The 25,052-nt window shown below is 39.5% G+C and overlaps 6 protein-coding genes and 1 long non-coding RNA gene across 12 annotated transcripts; 3 read left to right on the top strand and 4 right to left on the bottom strand.

Annotated features, from left to right (window-relative positions):
- Positions 1 to 132: 132 nt before the first annotated feature.
- Positions 133 to 442, bottom strand: LOC116805626. Its single transcript, XR_004365298.1, has 2 exons — positions 376 to 442; positions 133 to 259 (listed from the first exon to the last, which is right to left on the bottom strand). It is a non-coding gene; the product is annotated as an uncharacterized LOC116805626 (long non-coding RNA).
- On the top strand, positions 263 to 1,104 carry LOC6565605 (translation machinery-associated protein 16 homolog). The gene is made up of 3 exons (XM_032738727.2): positions 263 to 304; positions 366 to 738; positions 799 to 1,104. Exons 1-3 carry the CDS (start codon positions 302 to 304, stop codon positions 1,002 to 1,004), a joined length of 582 nt encoding a protein of 193 aa, XP_032594618.1. The 5' UTR covers positions 263 to 301; the 3' UTR covers positions 1,005 to 1,104.
- Positions 1,105 to 1,357: 253 nt separating this feature from the next.
- On the top strand, positions 1,358 to 1,989 carry LOC6565907 (cytochrome c oxidase copper chaperone). 2 transcript variants are annotated; one of them, XM_001992201.3, is made up of 3 exons: positions 1,358 to 1,425; positions 1,489 to 1,659; positions 1,735 to 1,989. In XM_001992201.3, the coding sequence occupies exons 2-3, from the start codon at positions 1,511 to 1,513 to the stop codon at positions 1,817 to 1,819; spliced, it is 234 nt and encodes a 77-aa protein (XP_001992237.1). In that variant the 5' UTR covers positions 1,358 to 1,425; positions 1,489 to 1,510; the 3' UTR covers positions 1,820 to 1,989. The 2 variants fall into 2 exon arrangements, with proteins under 2 accessions (XP_001992237.1, XP_032594852.1); XM_032738961.2 differs by having other exon boundaries at positions 1,366 to 1,425; positions 1,486 to 1,659.
- Positions 1,990 to 2,084: 95 nt separating this feature from the next.
- Positions 2,085 to 3,183, bottom strand: LOC6565906 (microsomal glutathione S-transferase 1). Of its 2 annotated transcripts, XM_001992200.2 has the most exons (4): positions 2,939 to 3,183; positions 2,817 to 2,852; positions 2,528 to 2,607; positions 2,085 to 2,453 (listed from the first exon to the last, which is right to left on the bottom strand). In XM_001992200.2, exons 1-4 carry the CDS (start codon positions 3,116 to 3,118, stop codon positions 2,201 to 2,203), a joined length of 549 nt encoding a protein of 182 aa, XP_001992236.2. In that variant the 5' UTR covers positions 3,119 to 3,183; the 3' UTR covers positions 2,085 to 2,200. The 2 variants fall into 2 exon arrangements, with proteins under 2 accessions (XP_001992236.2, XP_032594849.1); XM_032738958.1 differs by lacking the exon at positions 2,817 to 2,852.
- A 94-nt stretch (positions 3,184 to 3,277) lies between these two features.
- LOC6565905 (microsomal glutathione S-transferase 1) lies at positions 3,278 to 4,372 on the bottom strand. Its single transcript, XM_032738960.2, has 3 exons — positions 4,122 to 4,372; positions 3,402 to 3,680; positions 3,278 to 3,342 (listed from the first exon to the last, which is right to left on the bottom strand). Exons 1-2 carry the CDS (start codon positions 4,370 to 4,372, stop codon positions 3,428 to 3,430), a joined length of 504 nt encoding a protein of 167 aa, XP_032594851.1. The 3' UTR covers positions 3,278 to 3,342; positions 3,402 to 3,427.
- Positions 4,373 to 11,182: 6,810 nt separating this feature from the next.
- LOC6565904 (lipid storage droplets surface-binding protein 2) lies at positions 11,183 to 16,610 on the top strand. 4 transcript variants are annotated; one of them, XM_032738668.1, is made up of 5 exons: positions 11,207 to 11,664; positions 13,330 to 13,767; positions 13,980 to 14,030; positions 14,779 to 14,951; positions 15,289 to 16,610. In XM_032738668.1, the coding sequence occupies exons 1-5, from the start codon at positions 11,454 to 11,456 to the stop codon at positions 15,430 to 15,432; spliced, it is 1,017 nt and encodes a 338-aa protein (XP_032594559.1). In that variant the 5' UTR covers positions 11,207 to 11,453; the 3' UTR covers positions 15,433 to 16,610. The 4 variants fall into 4 exon arrangements, with proteins under 4 accessions (XP_001992234.1, XP_032594559.1, XP_032594558.1 ...); XM_001992198.2 differs by lacking the exon at positions 14,779 to 14,951 and having other exon boundaries at positions 11,183 to 11,664; XM_032738667.1 differs by lacking the exon at positions 13,980 to 14,030.
- Positions 16,611 to 20,532: 3,922 nt separating this feature from the next.
- Positions 20,533 to 24,623, bottom strand: LOC6565903 (T-complex protein 11-like protein 1). The gene is made up of 6 exons (XM_001992197.3): positions 24,440 to 24,623; positions 23,156 to 23,573; positions 22,554 to 23,038; positions 22,189 to 22,492; positions 21,952 to 22,118; positions 20,533 to 21,784 (listed from the first exon to the last, which is right to left on the bottom strand). The coding sequence occupies exons 2-6, from the start codon at positions 23,410 to 23,412 to the stop codon at positions 21,537 to 21,539; spliced, it is 1,461 nt and encodes a 486-aa protein (XP_001992233.1). The 5' UTR covers positions 23,413 to 23,573; positions 24,440 to 24,623; the 3' UTR covers positions 20,533 to 21,536.
- Between the last annotated feature and the right edge of the window lie 429 nt (positions 24,624 to 25,052).

Raw genomic sequence — 25,052 nt, 5'->3', positions numbered from 1 at the left:
TGATCGATTCACTGGCGCCATCTGCCGTCAACCGATAGCGTTTCGATAGCGCTTAACATCTGTGCGAAAGTTGGTTGTTTCCCTGCCAAAAAAGAAACATGCTTAAATAATTTAAAAATCAAAATGCTTTGGTCATTTACAAAAATCCTAACTTTTAATGACTGTTCGAAACATATGATACATACATAGCGATCGTTGCACCCTCTAACGTTAAATATCGCCACATCCGATGAGCCGCAATATCGATAACCACCAACAGCTGTGCCAAAACAAATTAAAACCAAAAACGTGCTAAGCAAAAATGGCAAGTCGCATTAAGTTTGTATATAAATATTATCGTAGTTAATTGCATTTTGTAATTGCAGACGAACTTACGCAAGGAGTTGCAGAAATGCAAGCATCCCAACAGTCGCAAAACCAAGGCGTTGGGCAAAAAAGCGCGCCGACAGAATAACAAACACAAAGTCCGTATGGGGCATGCAATCAAGAGCAATATAATGGGAGAAAAGCTGAGCTGGTTCCTGGGCCACATCGAGGAGGGACGCACAGAGCCGTTGAGTGCACAGGAATTTGAAGATTTGATTGCATTGTATTTCCAACGATTCGATGACGAACTGGAACAGATTGCATTAAAGCAATCGATTGGCAAAAATCGGGCCAATCAGCATGCGGCGCGACAGGATGTCATCCGAATCACCCTGGAAAAGGAGCGCAATGAGTACCAAAGTGGTGGCATGGGTGAGTTTTTTTTTTTGCTAGGGTATTTACAATAACTAACTGTTTCCATGTCGCTGATAGAATTGCTAAATCTGTGTGATGCGGCGAAATTGAAGGTGCTGTTCGATTGGGATGGCAGCGCTTTGAGCGTGCAACATTTAAAACTGGATCTGGTCTCATTCAACATGCTACAACGGCTAAAGCAGACGGTTGCAGAGACAGAAACAGCATCTACTAGCAGCAGCACCAGCAAAGCGAAAAATACGCAGCAAATGGAGACGGCGTAAATTGTATATATATTATTGCTCTTACCATAAACAGTGCTTAGTTATTAACACACCAACAAACACAAACAGTTGTCAAAAAATAAACAGTTACTTGCTTGCATATCGATAAATGTGTCGACAGTTTAAGTTCGCGCATAGCAGACAGATATATATACATTTTATATAGAATAAAGCTCAATTTGAACATAGAATAAAGTAGAATTTACGCTCATTTTCTATAAATTTTCGATTCATTTTCTATATTGCCGAAATTTGGTTGCATCGATAATTTGCTTGCATTGCAGCACGTGTGATGCAACGCTGCCTATCGATAGGCAGCAGCACAGCTGTTATTGTACATCTTCATGTGTGTGTGTGAACTTGAATTTGCTATCCATCAGTTGTGGTGAAATAAAGCCTCGCATATATATTGCAAACTTTGGTAAGATTTATTACATAAACAAAACAAGCAAAGGTGCATAATTTCATATAAAACGCACAGCAGCAGCTTCCGCTAAACACACACAATGGGCAGTAATTCGTCGAAGGGAGTCGAAGTCGTTGCGACCGCAGCAGCACCAGCGTCCAAGGCCACAGATGCCGCCGCCGCCGGCGACAAGCCCAAATGCAAAGCCTGCTGCGCCTGTCCTGAAACCAAACGTGCACGTGACCAATGGTAAGAGCGCGAGAGACAAACAGAGGGGGAGAGTGACGCAACAATAATTATTTGCTTTATCCGTTTTGCTTGCAGTATTATGGAGAACGGCGAGGAGAACTGCACAAAGCTGATTGAGGCGCACAAAAAATGCATGCGCGATTCGGGCTTCAATATCTAAAGTATAAAGCTGGGCACTGTACTTAGAATATGCCAGCAATGGCTAACTAACCCGTAAACTTAAATTTCTCTTGTTTATTTTTATTTTGTTTCTGTTCTCTTTAGCTGTATCTCAAATTAATTATAGTTAAATTAATGGCGAAACATAAACCAAAACCAAAATTGTTGAAACCAAATCTGTGTTTACATTTTGTAACTACGTATTCATGGTACAAGATATGTACAAGGTAACGTAGCTGTGACGTCTGTTAACAATAACAGTTAAATTGTTCTTCAATTATTTATTTAGTTTTACTAGTAATCGGCAACCCTGAACCTATAAAAGTTTTATGTTTGTCACCCTGCCAAATGCGCACTTGCAAATGGCGCCATTATTTAAGATTCAAATAAAGCGAAGCGTGCGCAATGCAACCACAGCTGCCATGTAGAAGGTGATGATCAGCATGGTGGCAAAGGCAAGAATACGTGACGGTTGCGGCACTGCAACCACGGCGTAGACAAGCGTGTGAACAATGCGTGCAATGGCAGCCAGACGGAACAGATTACAGGCGATCATCGGATTGGGATTGGTGCACACGTATATCAATGCCATAATGAAGTACGGCAGAATGTTCTCCATGTCGTTGCGATGCGCTCTAAAGAAAGAGAGAGACAGAGAAGAAAGGAGATTGATTTTTCGCACATGCTTGATCCACTTGATGCCACATACCTGCGCACGCGTTCCACGCGTGGATCATCGAATTGAACTTCGATATTCTTGAAGAACAGATCCTCCTCATTGGGGAACACCTGGAAGCAAAAAACTCAACGTTCCAGTAACAATTCATAAATGGAATAAATGGACTGTGCTCATGGAAAGGCAAATAGTGGCTCGCACCGACTTCCACTTCCAATACGTAAGCGCAGCGGGTGGAGCGAGAGCGAAAGTGAAGATCCGTGAGGAAAATGCAATGAAAATAGCTGCTTCATGGAATGAGTGGATGTGGTGAGTGTTTTACCTTTCGCCGCAACGCCAATGGCACCAGACCCAGCAGCTGTGGAACGAATGGAATGGATTGTGTGTGAATGAGTGTGAAATGAGTTGAATTTTCTATATATAATGCACTGGAATTGAACTCACCTTGTAGCGAAAGCGTTGCAGCGCCGTCAGCAGAGACATCAGCAGCATCTTCACCACCAGCACAGTGGCCCAAAAGAGATAGCAACAGAACACTGGATTCTCCAATGTGAGCAGATCCATTGTGCTGTTATTATTACTATTACTACTACTACTACTGCTATTCATATGACTAGAGGACATTTCGAGGAGTTCTCGTTTGTGTGTGTGGAGTGTTTCGAGTGTGTGTGTGTGTGCGTGCGTGTTGTGGTCTATGCTTCTAGAGCGAACTTTAGCAAATGATTTGCTGCGCAGATCAAAAATACGCAAATGGCTTCAAAAGCCAAACAACTCGCCAAACTGGTTCCATATATTATGTGTCTCTGTGTTTGTTGTATGTGTGATTGGAGTAGTTCAAGACTAGGTGACTGGGCAGATATAAACTTATAAATAATAAAAAAAAATGTAAACGACTCATTAAACTGACCCTTCCTCCCAGTTGCCCCTCTCCGCTTAGATATACTTGACGGAGCAGAGGAGCACATAAACAGCCTCGTAGATCATAATGGAAAATGTGATAAAGAAACTGATCGCACGAGTCGGTTGCGGCATTGGAAACACCGCGTAGACCAGAGTGTGCAGCAGACGTGCACTGGCCCCGATGCGTATGAGCAGTTTAGCGGCGAGGGGATGGGGGCCGCACGAGACGTAGGCGAGCGTCAATAGCAGGAAAGGTAGAATATTCTCCAAATCGTTGCGATGAGCACTGAAAATAAACAAAAGTCAATTGAAAGTTTGGGGGCCCATACACGACATCATTTGCATGATGGATGTGAAATGATTATAATTGAAATAAATTGATGTATAATAATAATATACAGCAAGCTGTAGCATGTGTAGTTCGTAGTGGGTCCCACACACTGCACTACACATTTGCATGATGGTCGGAACCAATATGCGCTCGTCATGCGAATAAGGTATAAGAAGCGTGACAAACACAATTAGCACCCGGCAAAGGAAGTCGAATAGCTGACAGACAGACAAAAGTGAAAAAATGTCGCACTTATTTGAACTAGATTTTACAGTTTGTTTGTTTGATTGCTTGTTTGTCGACCCAACGAGAGTGAGAGTAATTAGCAAGCAAATGAACTATTGCGTGTATTCTATTGCTATTAATAATATTATTATAATATGTTTTTTTACTCACCGACGCACGCGCTCCACGTTGGCATCATTGAAGCGGACCTCGTCGGCGCGGGTCATCCGCATGTCCTCGGGATTGGCAACCGCTTTGGTCTTGAAGCGCTGACGGGCCGTCAACAGGGTCATCAGCAGCATCTTAATGATAAGCACAGTGCTCCAAACCAAATAGCAACAGAAGACCGGATTCGATTTACTGAGCAACGAAGCACCCGATGCGCCACTGTCCCGCATCATGTCTACTGTTTCGTTGTCCATTTTCAACTCTGACAGGACTCGCGACTTGCTCAACTTGAGGCCTGCTTTAATTGCAGGCCAATAACGGGGTCAACAGCTGAGCATTTTCCCAGCGACAGCTTGACATATTCCTAACTCAAATACACTATTATCATTATATATTTATATATATGTATATATATATATATATATATATATATATATATATATACATATAAAATAGGTCCTGTCCTGTCGACAAACTTTAACAGATTTAATAATTTATTGTGATTGTACTGTGAATTGCGACTACTGCAAAATGTAAATAAATTTTAATCAAAACAATTCTTAATGGTATTTCCCATCTATAATCTATTTACCACCGAATGGATTTTCTGAAATCGAAGAAACTGCGCCAAGCTGCATTTGTCTCTCTAGTTATAACTACATACGATCTTATATTTCAGTTCAATAGATTTGAGTCGGATCATATCACATCATGTTTATTGGTGCATTTCAAGAACAACACACACACACGCACGCACAGTTGTAGAACTCGCACATCCATAAATAAAAGATCAAGGTTGTGTTTTTAGCAAACAAACGAAAAAAAATAAAAACAAAAAAAAATAATGAAATTAAAAAGCTTGCGCCAAGAAATCTGCGAACACACATATATACATATGCATATGTATGTACATATAAACTAGTAGATTATTAAAATATACAAAATCAAGCATTTATACAGCAACGGAAGCGTCGAAGAAAGAAGCTGAAAACAAAAATCCAACGGAACGGCAAAAACAACAACAACAAGAACAGCTTTTAACATGCTCAAACTCAAAGTTCAGCGCAGTCGGCAAATATGTACGTGTGTGTTTGTAGTACACACTATGATATTTAACAGTTTGTCATTGGAGCGAACTAAAAGCTTGCACAGAGACAACACATGACTCGTCTGTGGATGTGTATGTGCGTGTGTGTGTGTGTTCGCAGTACATATGCACTCGTTGATCTGCTGTTGATCGGCACATATGTATGTATGTATGTAGAGCATCAATGCGTAAACTGTGGACGAGTGTGTGGCATGTCAAACTGTACCCCCAACATGGCAACTGGCATGCATACATACAGTGTCTCGCAGTTCAACTGGAACAGCGCCTAGCAAAAAATTTAAAGTGCTATAAGGTTTAAACAAAAAAACTAACTCAAAATGTTTAAATGCCAATTTGTTTTATGTTATATCACGTTTGAAAAGGAAACTTCAGTTTTTATTAAAATATTAATTAATTAACTGAAATTCGTCAAAAACTGAAAACATATCCAAAATACATGTCAACGTTTTTTTGGAACAGTCTTAGAAAAGTAACATATTAGGCGTATAAAAACTTAAATAAGGATGTTAATACTTAGTATGATATCCTTTAGCCCTAATAAAGTCCCCTAACCTATTATTCATGGAAGATACCAGCTTCCGGGTGGTTTCTGGACTGACTTTGCTCCACTCATCCAGCAGAGCATTTTTGAGATCGGATCTGTGATTCCTGATGTTATTTTCCAGCAGAGCCCACAAATTTTAAATAACATTTAAATCTGGAGACTGGGCCTATGGAATTATTGTGTGGGGGCAGTTCCAGATATGCCAGGACTGTACTAATCCGGACTTATGCTTGGCTTTTGTCCTGGTCGTTGTCGTGGTAGAACCGGAAAGTACGTCGGATTCCTAGCTTCTTGGCACTTTGGAGTAAATTTTCCTTTAATATATTGAAATACACACTCTTGTCCATTGTTGTTTCAAAAAACACCAAATTCCCGACGCCGGCTGCCGAGATACATGCCCATACCATGACACTTCCTCCGTCGTGCTTGACTGTTGCCTTTAGGATTTTGGAACTCAGCTCAGTATTGGACTGTCGCCACACATAATTTTGTCCGTCTGAGCCAAAAATGTTGAATTTGGGCTCATCTTCAAATATGAATTTGTTCCAGAACTCCAAATCCTTGTCCAAGTGGGTTTTGACGAATGCCATCCTAGTCCCTTTATTTTTGGCGCTTATAAAGGGCTTATTCCGTGGTACTTGGGCATTAAAGTCATGGTTGCGCAGAACCCGGCGCACAGATTCCACACTGCACTTTTGCCCCATTTCGTCCTCCATCTGTGGAGTCAGTTTTGGAGCCGATAGCTTGGCATTTTCCCTTATTTTCCTGATGATCCTCCGCTCCTCCTGTTCGGTGAAAATCTTGTTTGGTGCCTTTCTGCCCTTGTCCTCTATCCGATTTTCGCCGACGAAGCGCCGAATGATATTGAATACAGTTGTGGTGCTTAGATTTACCATTTTAGCTATTTGGCGATATGAATATCCAATCCTGAAGTGTTCCAGGATCAGTTTCCGTTGTTCAATGGTAGTCCGCTTGCACATAGTCCTTGTTGGCTGGTTGCACCCGAGATGCAGGATATAACTAATCTGACTACGAAGGATTGGTCTATTTATACCAAAAATAATCAACCTGACGTAAAAAATCAGGGTTTTATGGCACCCAGGTGTCCATAACGCCATTGTTCCACATAATATGTGACCACAAATTAAGGTACTTTTTTACATAACCCGACCTAGCCGGTGGGAAAACCCCAGTTTATGGGGGTCATATAGTCATTTAGGTAGTCAATATATGTACCTGCCATCGGTCTTTGGAATTTTTGAAAAATATTGAATAATTTGTTTATGGCAGGCAATTAACTTTTTTGCTAGGCGCTGTTCCAGTTAAACTGCGAGACACTGTACATATGCATGTATGCATGTTTGAAATGACGTATGCCAAGAGTTGGTCTTTGCTCGCAGCACCAACTTGTCTAAATTTAGTTAAAGAACAAAAAGAGTTCGTTTTATTCTTCTACTTGCTTCCACTCATCGAATTTTCTCAATGCTACTCAACGGCATCGACATCGCGGTCGCTGCTGCTGTTGCGTCGTCGTCATTAGCCACGCAGACGACAACGACGACGCCGGCAGCGACACGTAGAGCGTTCAAAGTCCAAGTGTCTGGTTTTTGTTTTTTTTGTTGTGTAGCTTGTTTCTCTTGTGGTCTGCTTTATGACGAATTCCGTTTAAAATTTTAAGAGGGCAAGCAAATACAGAGAGATGAAGAGCGAAATAGAGAGAGAGAGAGCGAGAAAGAGGAAAGAGGGAGTCAGACTGCACAGCATGTGAAACAACTTACTAATGTATTAAGCATGGCGCAGAAGGACCCCATCAAGTACTTGACGACTACCGTTTAATCGATATGTGTTTTACACTTTTCTGTTTTCTGTGTAGGTTATGCAGCTGTTTTCATAAATATACCCAAGTAAGCAACACGAGTCTTTGGAAAAGCATGTCTTGGCAACAATAATTATAATTAGGTACTTTACTTTGTGTGCAGTTTACCCAAGATTTCCTATTTCTTTGCACAAGAACTGGTTGTGAAAAAAAAAAACCACACTTGGATTCTACACAGAAGATGAATAAAACAACATCTATATTTTAAAGACTAACCTTCAAATTGGAATGATATTTATGGATCCAATCATGCATCGACTGCTAGACAACGCATACCTTGGCAATTTGGGCCATACTTTATCTTTCTTGCACTTAGCAAATCTGTGTCTATAAAGATCTCGATGTTTCCGCGAACAAAAACATTTCTTATGCATAGACTCGGTCAATTCGAGAATACCTATGCAGATCTCTATATCTAACAATTTGTATTCACACAGAGAAGGCTGAAAGTATTTATTCACCATTACGATAAGCACAACAAAGGCACAAAAATAAAAGATTATTTAACGAGCTTATCGGAACAACAATCAGAAATGTACAAAAATGTTCATTTGGGTACATTTATTTTGCCTTATTTTTTATTATTATCATTTTTTTTTTAATAGAACGATAGCGTCTGGTAAGAAAAGAATAGAAACACAATTGGGTACAACGAGTCATCCAACTTACGCATGAATACCAGTAGTGAATGTCGTAGCTTCCTGTGCAAAGTCCACATTTATCATCATACTAAATGAGTTTTTTTTTTATATTTTTTATTTTTGTTTTTGACACATTTGATTAAACATACAAAGCACTGAACTTTAACACTTGAAACTAACTGCAACTGATTTAAAGTAGAGCGCTCGCGTTGGGTTACAGAGGCAGTTATATATATAGAAGTAGAAGCCATATTTTAATTATTCCATTTCCCATTTGTATAGATAAATTTGATAAGGTTTTCGAATAGAAGAATGAAGAAGAATTTACTATAATTAGATGGATTAGGGATACAATATATGCAGGTAGACCAAAGATTGGAAAGATTGTGTTTATCAGATTCTGGAAGCGACTGCATCACATGTCTGTAGAACCACAAGCACATGAATACGAGATGAGACTAAACTCTGGACTTTACATACTCTGGACTCTATATAAGACATGTGTGCACATACTCATATGTGGCACGATAAGAGCGATGAGTGTCAACAACCGACAACGCAATGCTTTTTTGGACCGCTCTGACTGCATGTGGTATACAAATATATAAATTTATATATACATACATATATGTATGCATAGAGAATGTAAGAAGGGGATAAGAAGGGATAGTTTGCGTCGCAATGCCCAGATAATATAACAAAATTGCTAGTCTAGCTAAACAATTATTAGGCATAATAAAAACAAGTTGTGGCTAAACTAAATATTTAACCATCGAATATTTGAGCGTGTTTAGATTTACAGTTTGTTGGTGTTATTAAAGCTGATCATAAACAGTTACGATAAAGCGAGCAGGTTTGAAATGATTTACAATGGTGCACATAATTAACAGGCACACACATATTGCTCACTAATGGCACACAATGTAATTAACAACTGTGAGATTGGCGAGGCTCAAAGTCGACTAGATGACAAACTACTATTCCGACGATTAGCATTGATATCATTGATATGTGGGCGATAAGCACACTTAGCACCTGACAAAAGTTACAAAAATGAGAAAAGCTGAACATTGGATTCATCTTTGATACACGCCCAAACAGTTAGTTGGTTTGCTGGTTGGTGGCGAAGTGAGCCACGCCACAGACGCCTGACTGATTGCATGGGGTTGACCATTTAGGGCCTGTGTCTGGAGCGGATGGCTTATCATTACAACGGCCAGACGACTTTGACTGTTCGTTTACTTATACTCCCTTATACTCTGTACCCCATTTCTTTTCTTTTCCGTTTTCCACCAAGATATCTCCACATAATTCTTTATTTACCGGTTGCGGCGGGTGGTTTGTTTCTATTAGTAAACAAATAGAAACCATTTTCAAAGTGTAATGTAGAAAGTGATATTCGCATCTGGTTATTGGGTATCCGTTAGTCGGTCATTGGTGACTTGAGTAATCGTACTGTATTTCCACGTACATTTAGTCAGCACCCGTTGTGTGAACTTTGGAGCTGTGCACTGGAATTACATTGAGCTGATCAAATGTTACGTGCATAGGTACCCATGTACATACATGCTGTAGGGCCTAGAGTCTAGGCTAATGGCGCCATATACCCAGCAGTGATGACATGATCTGCCCAGTGTGAGCCAAGCGAATGCATTTCTTATCGTAGACTACAAACATACATATACATATGCATATACATTTGTATGCGTGTACGTATGTATATATGTATGTATGTACTTAGACAACTTATGTACCAGCATGAATTCTGGCGGAGGGGTCAAAGTTTTCGCACGCACACAAACAAAACAATTGATAATAAATTCTATTCGAAATTTCAGTTGGTGCACTGTGCCGGGTGCGGGGGAGTGTGACGACGGCGGCGGGGGCACTGGCAGTATGTTAATCTAGTTGTCAAGCATCACGCGTCTCTCACTCTCACTCTCTTTCACTATATACTCTCTTTCACCATACACTCTCTTATGCTCCCTCTCTCTGTCTCTCTCGCTCTTTGCTCTTTGATCCACCGATCGGCTGCGCGCGGTTGGAATTCTCACATATATATTCACGTTCCGAATCTTTATGTGATTCCAATTATGCAAATTGCAATTGGAATTGCATACTGACTGTCTTCCGCCTCCCTCAGTCTACCCACCGTTTAGTCGGCACCCATTTAAAATGCAAATAAACACTTAATTTGATTACACCAATTTCGAAACGTCATTTTCACATGTTGAAACTCAATTAAAGTCCAAAGTAACAACAATGCGACACTTACTAACACCTCTTATATGAGACGATCGCCACAGTGTCTCATGGCAGTTAGCGGCGTATCTCATATTGGTTTTGTACAATGTAATTGATCATTTCTGTGTGTAAATATTGAATATGCATCAAATTCCAAATTAATAAATGTATATACATGTATAAATGTATATTTTATTTAAGTTTGTTAACAAGCAATTTTATAGCCTTTAGGGAATTTATATCAGCACCAACAATTATAATATGTTTTTCGCTTTGATGCAGCTTGGCAAACAGTGTTAAACTGAAATCAACCCACACACACTACACATATGCAATTCCATAAGGGCTGTGTTCTCATTTCAGTTGGCAATAGTCGCATACTTATGCCGCACACTGTATCTCAAGTGCAGTCGATTGCAGCAGAGTAGAGTCAGACGCGTCGGTGCGCCCGCAAGTCCAAAACTCAATAGGCAGCGAAGAGAGCGCCAGTTGGTCTCTCTCTGCTTCTCCCTCACGCTCGCGCTCTCCCTCTCGCTATGTGACTGGCACGCTCACACTCGTTTTGAGGCATCGGCATTTGCTCGCCGCATGCTCTTCGACGTCATCGACGTCGTCGTCGTCTTCTGGAGGAGAGGCCCTCATAATAAACCAGCCGCGCAGCTTGCAAATCAGTCAGAAACGCGTTGAGTGTGCCAGCGAGAAGACGTGCCCAGTGTTCAAGAGATCGTATCAGGCCTCATAAGTTCTTTAGCCTGTTGAATTAACACGCATACATAGACATATACACACACGCACACAATTGTCAGCCTTTTTTTCTTTGGTGCCACAAAAGACAAAAAAAAAGTGCCGTGCAAAGCAAAAAGCATAAAATAAAAAGTGAAAATCAAGCAAGAAAGAAAAGAAAAGAAATATTGAAAGAAACATGGCAAGTGCAGAGCAGAAAACCGCAACTGGCAATGGCATCGCTGCCGCCGTCGCCAAGAACAATCATAGCGCTATAACAGAATCCTCTGAAACGCCAAAGGATGCGAAGGATCTGTTGCCCCATTTGGAGTCGCTGGAGCGCATTATCAAGCTGCCCGTTGTGAATGCCGCGTGGGATAAGTCACAAGATGTCTACGGCAAAGTGAAGGGTAAGTCTAGAAACGAAACTAATCGTAGATTGGCCATGTGCTCGCACGCCTCTCTTTGAGTGCATTGAACTCTGGTTTTATTGCATGCCGCCGGTTAACTAACGGCACACTGCCAATTGCAGTTCGAAATTGTAACGGCAAACCGACAACTGACGAAACGAAATAGAAACCATAACGCAAAACCGAAACGAAAACCGTTGCTTAGCACGCCCAAAGCGCGACTTCGTTAAGTGCAAAGTTCGCCATTTTGAAAGTAAATTGCTTGACGAATTCGCCGCAAAAACTCGAACTCGAAACTTTAATTGAACCGGCGCAATTGCCAATTTAACTCAATTGACGCAACAGTCAATAAAACGCAAATGCAACAACAACATCAACAAAAACAACAACCATGACCTGCCGCTGTCGCAAAGATGGGCGAAATTCTTTTATTTTGCTCGTGACATGCCACAGCAGTGCGTACAAAGTGCAAAATCACACAAAATTTACATAACTTAAAAATAATTTTTATTTATTTTTTTTTTTTTGCCAGCCAAACACGTAGTTTGAACGTTTTTTTACACACGCATACATATATTCAATGCGCACATATGAGTAATGTGGAATGATAGTGTGCGTGTGATATGAATAACTTAGGAAATTGCATTAAATGGTGTGACCAACAGGGGGCGCCAGCTGTAAAAAAAAATTTGCAAATAGTCACCGGCCCTCTGTGTGTGAATTTGAAATGAGTGGAGAAACGTTTATGTATGTGAGTGTGTGTGTATATTTGTATGTGTGTCTAGTTGGACTTTCGACTTGTTTGCGTTTTTTTTTTCGCGCTACCTTAAAGCTGACATTGTTGTAGTTGTTGCCGATGATGATGATGATGATGACGAACTATCAAAGTCTAACTCAGAATACAGCTAATAGCTGCAACTACAACTATAGCGTCGACAACACAGTGGCAGCAACAAAAACTACAGCTAGCCTGTCGTCTGTGCTGTGCTGTGCTGGGTCTCTGCTAGCAACTGCGCAGTTGCTTATCATCAATCACGCAACAGCACCAAGTGCCGATAACTAAGGCAGAGGGCTGAGATGGGAATGGGGACGGCTGATGGGAGGCGCCGACTGCTTATCACTTGTCCGCAGGCCAGAGCTCAATTCTAGCTATGTACCACACATATATATATATATATATATAAATATATATATGTATAAATTTATATATATATATATAAATATATATATGTATAAATTTATATATATATATATAAATATATATATGTATAATTTTATATATATATATATGCCGTATATATATAAATGGTTTGCTCACAGATTAAGACTTTTAGAAGCGCAAACAGATAACTTATCCAAAATTGTTTGTTTCACAAGAAATTTTTGCTTGATAGATATACAAAATATGCAACTATATATTTTATGGAAAAAAATCCAGGTTTCAAAGAGCTATCTATAGTTATTATAATTATTATATATTATATGAATATATATTAATATATTATATTATATTAATATAAAATAGGTGAACAAAATTGGTTTCTTCTATATATGAATTTCTTATTCCATTCATTGCTTCTATATTTTTACTTTAGAGAGTAGTTCACATTTCGAGAAAGTTCAACTGTTTAACGCATGTTTTCTTCATACATTCTTTGTTTTTAGGCAAAAATCGCGTCTTCAATTGGGCTTTAAATGCCGCCGAGGATTGTGTGGCCCGAGCAGTGACGACAGCTGCACCCATTGTGAATCGCTTGGATCGACCCATTGCCTATGTGGATCAGACACTGGTTAAGGGCATTGAGTCGCTGGAGGTTAAGGCGCCGATCATTAAGGATACACCGCAGGAAATCTACACACAGGCAAAGAACAAGGTTATTGATGTGGTGCAACCGCATCTGGAGCGTGTAGTCAAATTCAAGGCAGCCGGACAGCAGAAGGCCGCCTCGCTCAAGGATCTGGCCTGGCAGAAGGCCAACGAGGTACTTGCCACACAATATGGCAGCCTCGCCGTCAATGGCGTTGATACCACAACAGCCCTCGCTGAGCGCCTGCTCGAATACTATTTCCCCAAATGCGATTCGGATGTCGAGGAGGATAATGGTGAGTAATTCATTTCACATTGCATTTCCACTTCTTGCATCAATCATAATTGAATGGAATCGGGCCTTTATCTATTTTTTTTTTGTCTGGGGTGGGAATTTTCATATTTTATTTTCCCCTTTTTGTTTTTTTTTTTTTGGATTTATTGGTCTGGTTCGAAGAAAACCCCGCATTCGCTATAAATATAAATCGTAAATATTTTTAATTCTCAGATAATAAACAAAACGCTGTCGCGCAAAATGGCAAAAACGCTAAGACTGATAGTAAGTGTGCCCTTCCCTCCCTTCGAGCCACTAACACCCCCTAACACCATCTGACTAACAAAAAGCATGCGTTCTGTTAATTTATAACACTACTATTCAAAATTTACCATTAAATAACAATTGGGTTTCAAAACATAGGTATTCAGGTTATATATATATAATTTTTATATTATTTTACATTGCTCCAATCAATGCTCAAGAATTCTTTATGAGAGACTTTATAGATATAGTTTTTGTCCGAATATTGGATGAGTCTCTAAATAAATAGCTAAAAACTGGTCTTGATTTAATATTAAGCAAAATGTTCAAATTTGCTCAATCGATTAAAATATATCGAATATTTACTTCGAACTACAATTTTTAATCATAAAAACCGTTAAATTGTATCTATAATTATAAACAAAAACCTTTTAAACCCGGGGAATATATATAGTAAATCTTGGCGGGTTTAACTATAAAACTATCCAGTCCTTCTCCCCAACCCCCTCTTCAAACAGTTTACCCAAGGGCTATAATATATACATAAGAACTGGTTCCATTTTACCACCACCACCACTCCCTCCCTTACCACGCCCCTCGTCTCTCTTATGCCCTTTTATTACATTTTCCTCTAAGCTGTGCATGCTGAGTTGACTAAAATTTGCTTTAAAAAAAAAACAATTCTCTATTCTTCTATCTCTTCCGTCTGTTATCTCTCTTTGCTCTCTCTCTCTCTCTCTCTCTCTCTCTCTCTCTCTCTCTCTTGTAGTTGTTGTTGTTGGGGAGCCCGACTATGATCAAGAGATTGACACTAGATTCTTAGTAGCCGCCTCCACGGTATTTCTGTCCATGTCGTTGAAAATCATAACCGAAATTGTTGAGTACGTTAGAAGAAATCCAGAGATCGTAGGCATTATCGATAGGGAAATCAACAAGCTGATGGTAAGCAAGCGAAACTAACACATTAATTATTATTTACCCGCAAACCGCAAAAACTCCTCGAAGCTTATACTAACCACCCCACCACCACCCACACCACACCACCATACTCCACTCCACTCCACAACCAATACCAAAACCACTGCCACCAGCAGCACGCAGCAAACAAAATGCAATAATCGATCGATTGAACATTTTAAATTTGTTGCTGATTCTGATTCAAATTCGGATTCACATCAATTTCCAATGTCCGAGCGACGATTACTGCAACCGCATTTAAAGAACATTTTCAAACCATTTTGTTTTTTTTTTCCTTTCTTTTTTTTTTCTAATTTTGCAGTGCCAGTTTCCGCCAGCGAGGACCCAGTACTACACACCGTACAGACCGTCGGCCGTTTATCCAATAAGATCTCGCGTCGAGTCTATAGAAATGTCTCCCGACAGATCAAGCAGGTCCAGCAGGGCAACATCAACGACTATCTGAGTTCGCTGATCGCCGCCTTGAAGCTGCATCAGTACATCAATTTCATCAACTCGTCGATGGGCACAAATGTCGAGCAGTCGACGCTAGCCAGTGACAACAGTAACACCACACCCACACCCTATGGCAGTGGCGCCACAAACTCCAAGCCGACAGCAACAGCAGCAACAACAACAACACCAACAACAATGGCCAAAAGCAACAACTCGTCGAAGAGCAAATCTTCAGCAGCACCACCAGCATCGGCGTCCTCAACTGGACAGTAAATTTATTATTGTGTAGCAGGAAGCAGCAGCGAGGGGGAAAATCGCATGTGAAGCGGTTGGAAACTCCCCCCTCGCACCACTAAAACAAAAAAAAAGAAAAGAATAATAATAACCGTCGCACCCACCACACCCCCATAATAAACGCCTCTCACGTGCTGCTCATTTTCTTATTTAGCTTTTTAATTTTAAATATTTTTTCATTTTTTTTTTCTTGTAAGACCAACCAAATGAAACTTTAGAGAGAAAGGCAGCCACTCCTAAACCACCACCCCCCTCCCCCTCAACCATCACCGCCTTCACGCGTTTGCTTTGTAAATATTTATTTCAAGTAATACACACACACATACACACATACCCCACAACACAACTTCACACCTATATACACACACACACACATACATACACACATTTATATTTGTATATTGATATAAGTTGTAGTTGTAAAAGTCTTTTTTTTTATAATTTTCTATACATTTTTAGCTGTGCTAAATTTAAAAAAAAAAAAAATAGAAAGCGCCACCTGGCGACCATGTGTCACACATGCACTGAATGGAGAATATGCCTAAAAATAACAAAGAAAATCGGAAAGAATTATACTAAATATACGTACATAGAAATGTATACACATACATATATGCACTCTATATATTGTATATATGTAATGGCCCCTTCCGTGAATAATATAATTATATATATATATATATGTCATTGATCTAGCCAGATCGATTCGCAAGCGAAAAAGAGAGATCAGTCTCTGATCAGTCTTGCTTATCCTGCATGCTTAATGATATATAAAATACTGATGTTTTTTTTTAATTATGCTTAATATGTATCCTAATCTTAGCTGATGATATAATGATGAATTATGCTTTATATATATGAAAAATATACCTTAAATACTTTTGCTCTAACAAACCACAAAACTAATTACTTTATGGAAAATTAATAATAATAAACCTGAAGAAACCAACAAAAAAAAAATAATAAAGTAAAACCCAAAGGAATGTGAATTATTATCGTTACGAAAGGTAGATACTGTCCGCAAGAGGTGGGGTCTTAAAAAATCATCAGACAAAAGGCATTTCATATTATTTGTAGCACGCTCGTTCTAATATAGATATATATATATATATGAGTATGCAGGCTGTGGCCCAATTTTACGATGACTCGAACAGTTCCATTTCCTATTCCAAAGTCCCCACTTTTTCCAACAGCGATAAGCCCTAGTATAGTATTATATGGTGTGGTATGCGCTCGAACGAGCTGGAAGGCTTCCAGACGTGGAGATATCTCGCAGTGCCGTCTCTACAGTGATTGGGACTTTGGATTGCTTGGATCTATGTATGTTCTATTTAGATAAAGTTTTCCCCCCATTAAGTTTACCCAAATCAAAATCGGTGAGTTAGTAAAATTACAGCCCGAGCTTATCGTGCTTAACAATTTTGTACTTGATTGCGTTTTATAATAGTCCAAGTGTTTTTATATATATGTACGTACATATATATTTTATACTTTACTAAAGCCTGAATCGTAAATCGGAGAGATAACGTACATATTGTTTTGATTGATGCCAGTGTGACGTACAAGACTATCTTCTTATTGTCCCACTCTACAGAGTATTATTGTAGTTAATCAGATATGCAAATTCGCTTCACCTTTGCCAACGTATTTTTTATTTGAATTTGAAATCTTAGCCAGGTAAATTTGAAGAAAAATCAGAAAATTGCTAATGTAGAATTTATCAAGTGGATAAAATAATCGAAATTGCTTTGGCATAAAACAATTGGTGCAGTAAAAAACAAAAAAATCATTGTGTGCAAATCATTGATACTATATATATATATATACTATATAATGCTACGAAGTTGAGCGATAGGGTTTCCGGTGAATGGTCTAATTATATTGTTTTTTTAATAGCCATTCTATTCTTCTACTCTATTGAGGAATTTGTTTTTATTTGTTCTGCAAATCATAGAGATATGGCATATCAAATTGTGATTTCTTTTTTTTTTTACGATTATTTGTGCTATTTGCTGTTCGCCCATATAAATGTATCTGCATTCAGAGAAACACATGGCTTCAAATTGAAGTGTATAAGTGGAATATAATTTTGTACAATTTCATTTGGTTTGGCGACTGTACAAAGTTCTGGAATTCTTTTTTCCCAGTGTATAAGCCTGGTTTTTGTTATGACGCCACAATATGTGGCCCATTTTTTATTTATTTATTTTTTTAACTAGACGACAGCATTGTTGCGGTGTTGTTTGGCTCGTGATTAAATTGCACGGTAACGAATCGGTTTTCGTTATCTGCAGAACTCACCTGGTGCCAGAAGGTACCAATTCAATATATGTATGTATGTATAAAGTTCAGCAGTTGTGTTTTACCGCGAAGGGCCTATTTATAGATATAGATAACACAGACACACACACACACACACACATACAGATACACAGCTTAAGCATGGGCAGCCTGTTATAAAAGGGGACGAAGGTGGCGGTGAATGCCGAATTCTACAAAAATTTCCAATACTAATTCTACATGCTTATTGGTATTTTGGGCTCTGAGGCTCTGTTCCTGTTTGCTCATTGCATCGATAATGACGATGTTAATGTTAAGCAGCAGTGGGACAAAAAAACAAACAAAAAACGTAATTTGATGTTGCTTATACACTTTAAATTTCTTCATCATATTTGAAAGAGACAATACGGCAAAAATAAGTTTATAAATAAGAAACTTTAATAATTAGCTAGTTATTGTATTTTTTCATTCTTTACCATATATATACAGATATATATATATACTCTCTTTCACTGTGCAAGGGAAGGGTATGTTAAATTCGGCTTACCAAAAAGAGTTATCTTGCTTTTTTCGTTTTCATTTCGCTTTCGCTTATTTTGTATGCCCGAGCGCATTTCGAAGCGAACCCAATTTTGGTTATAGAGCTGCATGCAGCTTGCATAGCTGGAATGCCATTTGGGACTTCCAAAGCAATGGGAATCTCGTGGAAAGCATTTAAGGAGAAGGTCAATAATTATATATGTGTGCATGCATACATACATACATATATATGGGTTTGTATATGCATGTTTGTATGTGCCTGGAATAAATTCCCAAAAAAAAAAGACAGGCGATCAGATTCTTGTTTGTTGTCTGTACATACTTAATAAATTCTTCTTTATGCAGGGTATGGTCTTTGCTGTAGGGTTAATTGGCTTGATCATGCAATGTAAATGTATATATATATATATATATATATATATATATATATATATATATATATATACTTATGTGTGTTATATAAATGTATATATATATTGTAAAGTTAATGTTGATTTTCTATGCAGTTACCAGAGAACTTTATTTGAGTTACGACGTGTCAGCAAATTTCTTAAAGCGTATTTAAAGGTCGACCATTCAAAGCTATTGTGTGTGATATTATTATTCTATTTTTTTTTGTGGTTTCTGTGGTTTTGTTTTTTCCCCGTAATGCTTGGTTGGAGTACTGGTAAAGCTGGTTTGGACTTAGGTTCGTAATGATTATTGACGATGATGTTGTTGGTTGAAGCAGCCCGCAAGATGTGGAAATTTACTAATATCAAGTGAAAATGGGAGCTGCTTTAATGGACTTTGGTCGTCACCCCCTTTGCGGTTGTTCTACATATGACGAAGACGGCAGTGCTTGGAAGTCTTTCAAGTGTTGGCGATTACGAGGGGCTTGGGAAGAGTGGGGTGACGTTCAGTTGACAAGGCATATTTCTTATCAGACCAATAAAGACGTCAACAAAAAAACAAAAAAAAATAACATCGCTCCAAACGTAGAATTCAAGTCATAAATATATATATACTGTATAGTATAGTATACATACGTATGTGGTGGAGAGAGCAATTGCAGCATTTGCGAGATAAGGCGATCAGGATGAGGTGTTCTTGAAATGTGGGCGTTAAGTGCAACGGAAGGGGCGTGGCAAAGAACAGTGTGTGGCAATCAACTGCTCGAAACTGCGTCGGCAAACAACGAGGAGGCTCAAGTGCTAAAGTACAGCAAGTGGCGTGATTATTATTATTCTCTTTATTATTATTATGCCAACACTCGCATACATGTACGATGTATATATTTATATATATATATATATACATACGTATTCGCACATCTGGTCTGGCTTTTGCTGTTGTAATTGCTGCACTTGGCCGACGTTCATTAAGCGATAAGTGAAGACACCTTCCATCGATACACACATCACATTTAGCCGGTACATCAACCCGCAGGCCGACGAGCAATGTTCCTCTCCCAACACACTGCTTGAGTGCCTTATTCGCTGTATATTTGGTTCTGAAACCATCTGAACTGCTTGAGCGTCTTATTCGCTTGATATTCGGTTCCACAGCCGTGTGGTTGGTGTCTGGACTGCTCACAGATTTTGTTTTTTCTTTTTTACATATTGAATCTCTTTAATATATATAAATTCATTAAGGTCTAATCCGCAGGCAAAAAATTAGAAATTCGCTTCTAGACACATATCGCTTTATGCAGGCAAGTTTAGACACTCTCAGTTCAAACCTGAGATAACTGAAAATTGGTTAAGTTTTAAAAGATTATTTGCCAAGAATATCTCGTGGTACCCAATTGGGTCTACAGTGTAGACTCTATATAAAGGTTGTTAAAGCATCTGCCTTCCGAATCGAGAAAATATTTACTTTCTGTATAACTAAATATGATCTGCACCTTAGTTTAATTCAATAGTACTTAACAAACTGCCCTCCAGTTGCCAATCATAGCTGATATCATCAGCTATTGTATCAGCTAATCCAACATGAAAAAAACACACTTCAATTTGCATTTAAGTTTCTTTAAGTAATTCGATTCAATTTATTGCACGCACCCATAAAAATGAGCGCGATTTGTATATGGGTAAATTATTATATATCGTGATTAGATCTTAGCACATTATGAAACGTGGATCAATAAGTAGAACCATTAACTATATATTGTACATATGTTTATAAATACATATACATATGTACATATATATATAAATATAAAGTTATGCATAGACATTGATTAGAGTGGCTTAACAACTAATGTTAATACAGCTCATTTCCTTTATTTAGGATAAGGTAAATAAGATTACATTTTTGTTAATATTTATATATAAACCTGCAGCTGCCAATAGTTGTTGCTGTTATTGAAGGTTTATTGATTTTTATTTTTTTGGTGGTAATGATGATCGGGGATGGGGTGGGAAAAGGGGGCGTGAGCTTGCCCAGGCGTTCTTTAGCCCCATTCAGCAAGTTGTTCATTTTGTCGTGTGTGTTTCCCGTACTTTTATATATTTGTAGTTCTCCTCCTATCACAAACGCCCACCGCAGCACAGACCCCACTACAGGTTTGGGGATTTGTAAGATCATTGTTTATCTATCCCAATTTTTCATTTGTTCCTCTTGGCTTTTGGCCATAGCATCATAGTTATGATCGTTCTTTTTCTGTGTTTGTCAATATCTTAAACAATTAAACATAACAAAATTAACTATTACGTCAGGTCAGTTAGGGGATTTTGGGCGAGTTTTGGTTGCGAGTGCTTTCCACATATTTTTGTGAGTTATTTTCCGCTAACATACATATATATATAAACGATATATAGCTAGTTATATTTTCAGCACTTGACGTGCTCGCGCTTCCAATGCTTTATCCACCAGCAGACATACATATTTGTTGCGTCTTCCGCTCTTTCTATCTCTCTCATGCTTTAGCTATTTTGTTTGCTCGCGCTCTCTCTTTCTCGCTTGCGCTCTCTCTTTCTCGCTTGCGCTCTCTCTCTCTCTTTTTCTCTGTCTCCCTCTCTAGGCCAAACCAGCCGAAAGATTGTTGCTGCTGCTGCTGGCCACAGGCTCTTCGGTGTTCGAATGCTGCTTGTTGAGTAGCTGCATAAAATACTCGCCGAAGACGGCATGATTGTAGGAGACGAGGCGACGGAACGAGGCAATGAATGCAACCAGCTCCTCCGCATAGTCAATGAAGCCGGGCGGTGGCGGCGGTATATTGCCATTGGAGCGCAAAGCGACGCGCACAAAGCCATCCAAGCGATTGGCTATAATAAATTTAAAGTGAAAGGTTTCATTATTTCAATGCATAAAATTGCGTTCCACACAATTAAAAAGAAACATACAAAATTTGTCTTCCTTAATTCAAATTGTTTTTTGTAATTATTTTAATAGCAAGGAAGCAAGTTGGCTTCTTTTGGTGCCAGGCACTTACCCATTAGGGTGCGGACGGGCGACGCCTTGTTGGTCAGCTGGAGCACCTGAGTTTTCAGCTGAGCCTCCTGGGACTCGGTAAGCGGGGGCAGCTCCTCGCTGGCTAGTGAAGTATTAATAAATGCGCGTATCTGCTCATAGCAGTTATCAATGGCAGCGTTCAGTTGACTTTAGTGATGAAAAGGAGCACATTAATAACGGATTTATATATATGACTTTGCAACATTGCAACACTTACTCCTTTTGTTTTACATGCTGCACCAGCACCTCCAGCTGCTGGGCCAGTTTAATGCGATTCTCGCGTCGTTGCGATATAACCGGCACACTTTGCGCTATTGAGATGAGCGAGGCGCACAGGATTAGTCGTTGTGCGCGCCAGCTGAGACCGGCAAAGCGATCCTTGTCGATGCGCAGCAGTTCGGGAAATTCTTTGTCAGCCGGATAGTCCAGCAGTTGCATGCAAGCATTGTAGATGATGTCGTCGTTGCTGTTGCATCCTGCACGATTGCGCTGCAGCCAATCCTCGGTGGACGGAAAACCAGCTAAAAAGAAAACAAGGCAATTAATATTGTGCTGCCTGAGCTGCTGCCTCAATATACGCACCATTTCCATGAAACTCCCGCAAATAGTTGCTAAACTTTTGCTTCTCGTATTCGACAGAGTTGGCAGCAATATCGTTGCGGGCCACGGAGAGCATAAAATTGGCCATGTCCAGCTTCATGAGGGACATGCACTCCAATATGCCGCGGAATGTGTCGACAACATCATCGATTTCGCGCAGCTTGGCCACAGTCTCATCTCGCGCCGGCGCACACATGCTGGACAGCAGATGGATCACAAAGTTCGCATATGCCCTGAAATCCAAGGTGCCCTTCTCCGCCTGCTGTCTGATTAGTGCCTCATCCAATGCCGCATTGATGCGACCCAAAGCGCTTGCATTCTTCACCGACAACAGCTGCGGAAAATCCTCCTTAATCTCGCCCAGCAATCGAATGGCCTGATCGTATGACGGCGGCTGACGTTCCAGTTGCTCGCGCAGCATATCCCAAAATGCCTTGTGCACCATGGTCTTGATGCGACCCTCCATACTGCAAGCGGAATGAAAGCCGTAAATTAAGGCGAGAGAGCAAGTGAGAGGGAGGGAGATATATAAGATTTCAGGGACAGAGGAAATGGGAGATAAGAAAGCAAGTTGGATGACTCACCTGTCCATGGGTGGCTCATATGGCTGCAGCTTAAACTCGGGATTGAGTGCTATCTCATGGGCTAGTTCCATGTTTTGGAGATTCTTGAACATGCTGGCTACTTCATCCATGGTTACCACCTTGGGCGGGCTGCCAGCGACGCTGGGTATCAGGAAGCGCGTCATGCTGTCCGTGGAGCTTTCGCTGTCCGTCCGCAGCCGCAAATCGTTGTCTTGATTCTTCTGCGGTTGCTGTTCATTGTTCTCCTTAGAGTCCATTTTTTCCTTATTACTTTGATTTTCACTGGATATATATATATTTATATATATTGATCGCTGCTTTCCAATAGATGGCTTTAAGCTGCGCTGGTTTCCTTTGTTTCAATCTTTTTTCTTTTTTTTTTTTAATTGATTTTTTTTTTCGTCGTGCAACTGGTTTTCTGCAAATATGGAATAAAGCGTGTTTTTCCTTATAAGTTGTAATTGCGATTCGCTTCCGCGTTCAGAAGGAAGCACAAAGCAAAGACTTTTGTCAAACTGCATCTCAGCTCAGGGTCAATTTGTATCGTGCAAAAAAATGGACAACTGATGCAATTCTACAGTTCTTTAAATATTACAAATATTACTGATAAAACATAGAATATATTGCGAGAAACTATCATAACAATTCAGATCATACAAGATATAGAATATTGCAATTTGCACAGACTGTTGGAGTCAGAGTTGTACGTTCTGCCCTTAATGCTGACGAAATGCGACTTTGAAAATGAACGCAAGGCAACAACCGTTAAAAGTGTACGTTTGTGTGTTAGTATGCGAGACAACAAAGAAAGAGAAACAGAAAGAACAGTAATGAAGGCAAGCAACCACCTTGCAGTTACAGTTCACACACGCTCACACACAGAAGAAAATGATGTGGAGGGGGAGGGATATGTAAAGAAACATTCGTAACCTAGATCGAAATATATATGTATGTAAAATAAAATGTTGGAATTTGAATCTGTGGTGCTGACACAGTTTCCAAAATTAGCGCACAGAAGCAGAGCAAATTGCACAACTGCCCCTCGCAACGAAATGGCGACATAAACAAAGAGACGATAATAAAGCAGCCAATGAAAACAGAAACGACGAAAATTCGACTATTGCGCAGCAGCGCAGCTTTGCATGCTGGGATGTGTGTATTTGTGTGTGTATTTTAAATTTGACACAAGGACGGCGCGGTTGGGTGGTTGGGGAGGATGGCACAATTATTGCAACAATTTCGAGTACACATCGATATGAAAACACAGGCACCACATAAACTTACCTCCAATAAGAACAAACTCGAAAATATCAAATTTATTTTTTTATATTCTCGAAAAACACTTGCACAATTTAATTTGGAGTTTGGAATTTTATGTTTTCAGAAAATTTTAAACATTTTTTCTACCGCGAACGCTTCATGCGCTTTCGAAGTCCAAATTGTAATGTGAGTAATAATCTTATGAATGTACAAATTTCGATTTCAACTAACGCAGGCCAGCTTTGTTTATTGTGCTCGCTATGCTGTGTTGTTGTTCCCATATGTTCCACAACATTCGAGAATAAAAGCGCATATGCAGCTCAGCAAATTTGTAATAGCATGAAATCAGTAAGTGGGAACATTAACCACCTAATGCCATACAGCTTACCTTTCAACTTTACGCTACTTGTGTCTCGAGTGTCCCGTGACTTCCACTATAATATTTGTCCTTAACAATTATTGTTTATATACTGGATAAAATATCTTGCCTTCGGCACAGCTGGTGTTATGCAGCGTACTAGCCTGACCGCACAAGCGTTGCCACATTCTGACAAACCGACATTAATAGTTAGACGAACAAAGCGCAGTGTAATATTAATTCAGTGATTTTGAAAATAAAAAAACAAGCTGCCGCTTT

This window comes from Drosophila grimshawi, unplaced genomic scaffold (assembly GCF_018153295.1).
Source record: "Drosophila grimshawi isolate 15287-2541.00 unplaced genomic scaffold, ASM1815329v1 contig_848, whole genome shotgun sequence".
NCBI lineage: Eukaryota > Metazoa > Arthropoda > Insecta > Diptera > Drosophilidae > Drosophila > Drosophila grimshawi.
Note: the sequence above shows the minus strand (reverse complement) of the source record. Positions and strands in the feature narration are given on the sequence as shown.

Excerpts from the sequence above, each read along its gene's own strand:
- LOC6565605 (XM_032738727.2), top strand. Across the intron at positions 739-798 it reads GTACCAAAGTGGTGGCATGG|AATTGCTAAATCTGTGTGAT; the intron begins GTGAGTTTTTTT and ends TGTCGCTGATAG.
- LOC6565907 (XM_001992201.3), top strand. The coding sequence starts at position 1,511 with ATGGGCAGTAATTCGTCGAAGGGAGTCGAAGTCGTTGCGACCGCAGCA. Across the intron at positions 1,660-1,734 it reads AAACGTGCACGTGACCAATG|TATTATGGAGAACGGCGAGG; the intron begins GTAAGAGCGCGA and ends TTTTGCTTGCAG.
- LOC6565906 (XM_001992200.2), bottom strand. The coding sequence starts at position 3,118 with ATGTCCTCTAGTCATATGAATAGCAGTAGTAGTAGTAGTAATAGTAAT. Across the intron at positions 2,853-2,938 it reads TGCAACGCTTTCGCTACAAG|CTGCTGGGTCTGGTGCCATT; the intron begins GTGAGTTCAATT and ends TTCGTTCCACAG. Across the intron at positions 2,608-2,816 it reads CATTGGCGTTGCGGCGAAAG|GTGTTCCCCAATGAGGAGGA; the intron begins GTAAAACACTCA and ends TTTTGCTTCCAG.
- LOC6565905 (XM_032738960.2), bottom strand. The coding sequence starts at position 4,372 with ATGGACAACGAAACAGTAGACATGATGCGGGACAGTGGCGCATCGGGT. Across the intron at positions 3,681-4,121 it reads AACGTGGAGCGCGTGCGTCG|TGCTCATCGCAACGATTTGG; the intron begins GTGAGTAAAAAA and ends GTTTATTTTCAG.
- LOC6565904 (XM_001992198.2), top strand. The coding sequence starts at position 11,454 with ATGGCAAGTGCAGAGCAGAAAACCGCAACTGGCAATGGCATCGCTGCC. Across the intron at positions 11,665-13,329 it reads TGTCTACGGCAAAGTGAAGG|GCAAAAATCGCGTCTTCAAT; the intron begins GTAAGTCTAGAA and ends CTTTGTTTTTAG. Across the intron at positions 13,768-13,979 it reads GGATGTCGAGGAGGATAATG|ATAATAAACAAAACGCTGTC; the intron begins GTGAGTAATTCA and ends TTTAATTCTCAG.
- LOC6565903 (XM_001992197.3), bottom strand. The coding sequence starts at position 23,412 with ATGGACTCTAAGGAGAACAATGAACAGCAACCGCAGAAGAATCAAGAC. Across the intron at positions 23,039-23,155 it reads TATGAGCCACCCATGGACAG|TATGGAGGGTCGCATCAAGA; the intron begins GTGAGTCATCCA and ends TTCCGCTTGCAG. Across the intron at positions 22,493-22,553 it reads GCGGGAGTTTCATGGAAATG|CTGGTTTTCCGTCCACCGAG; the intron begins GTGCGTATATTG and ends TTTTCTTTTTAG.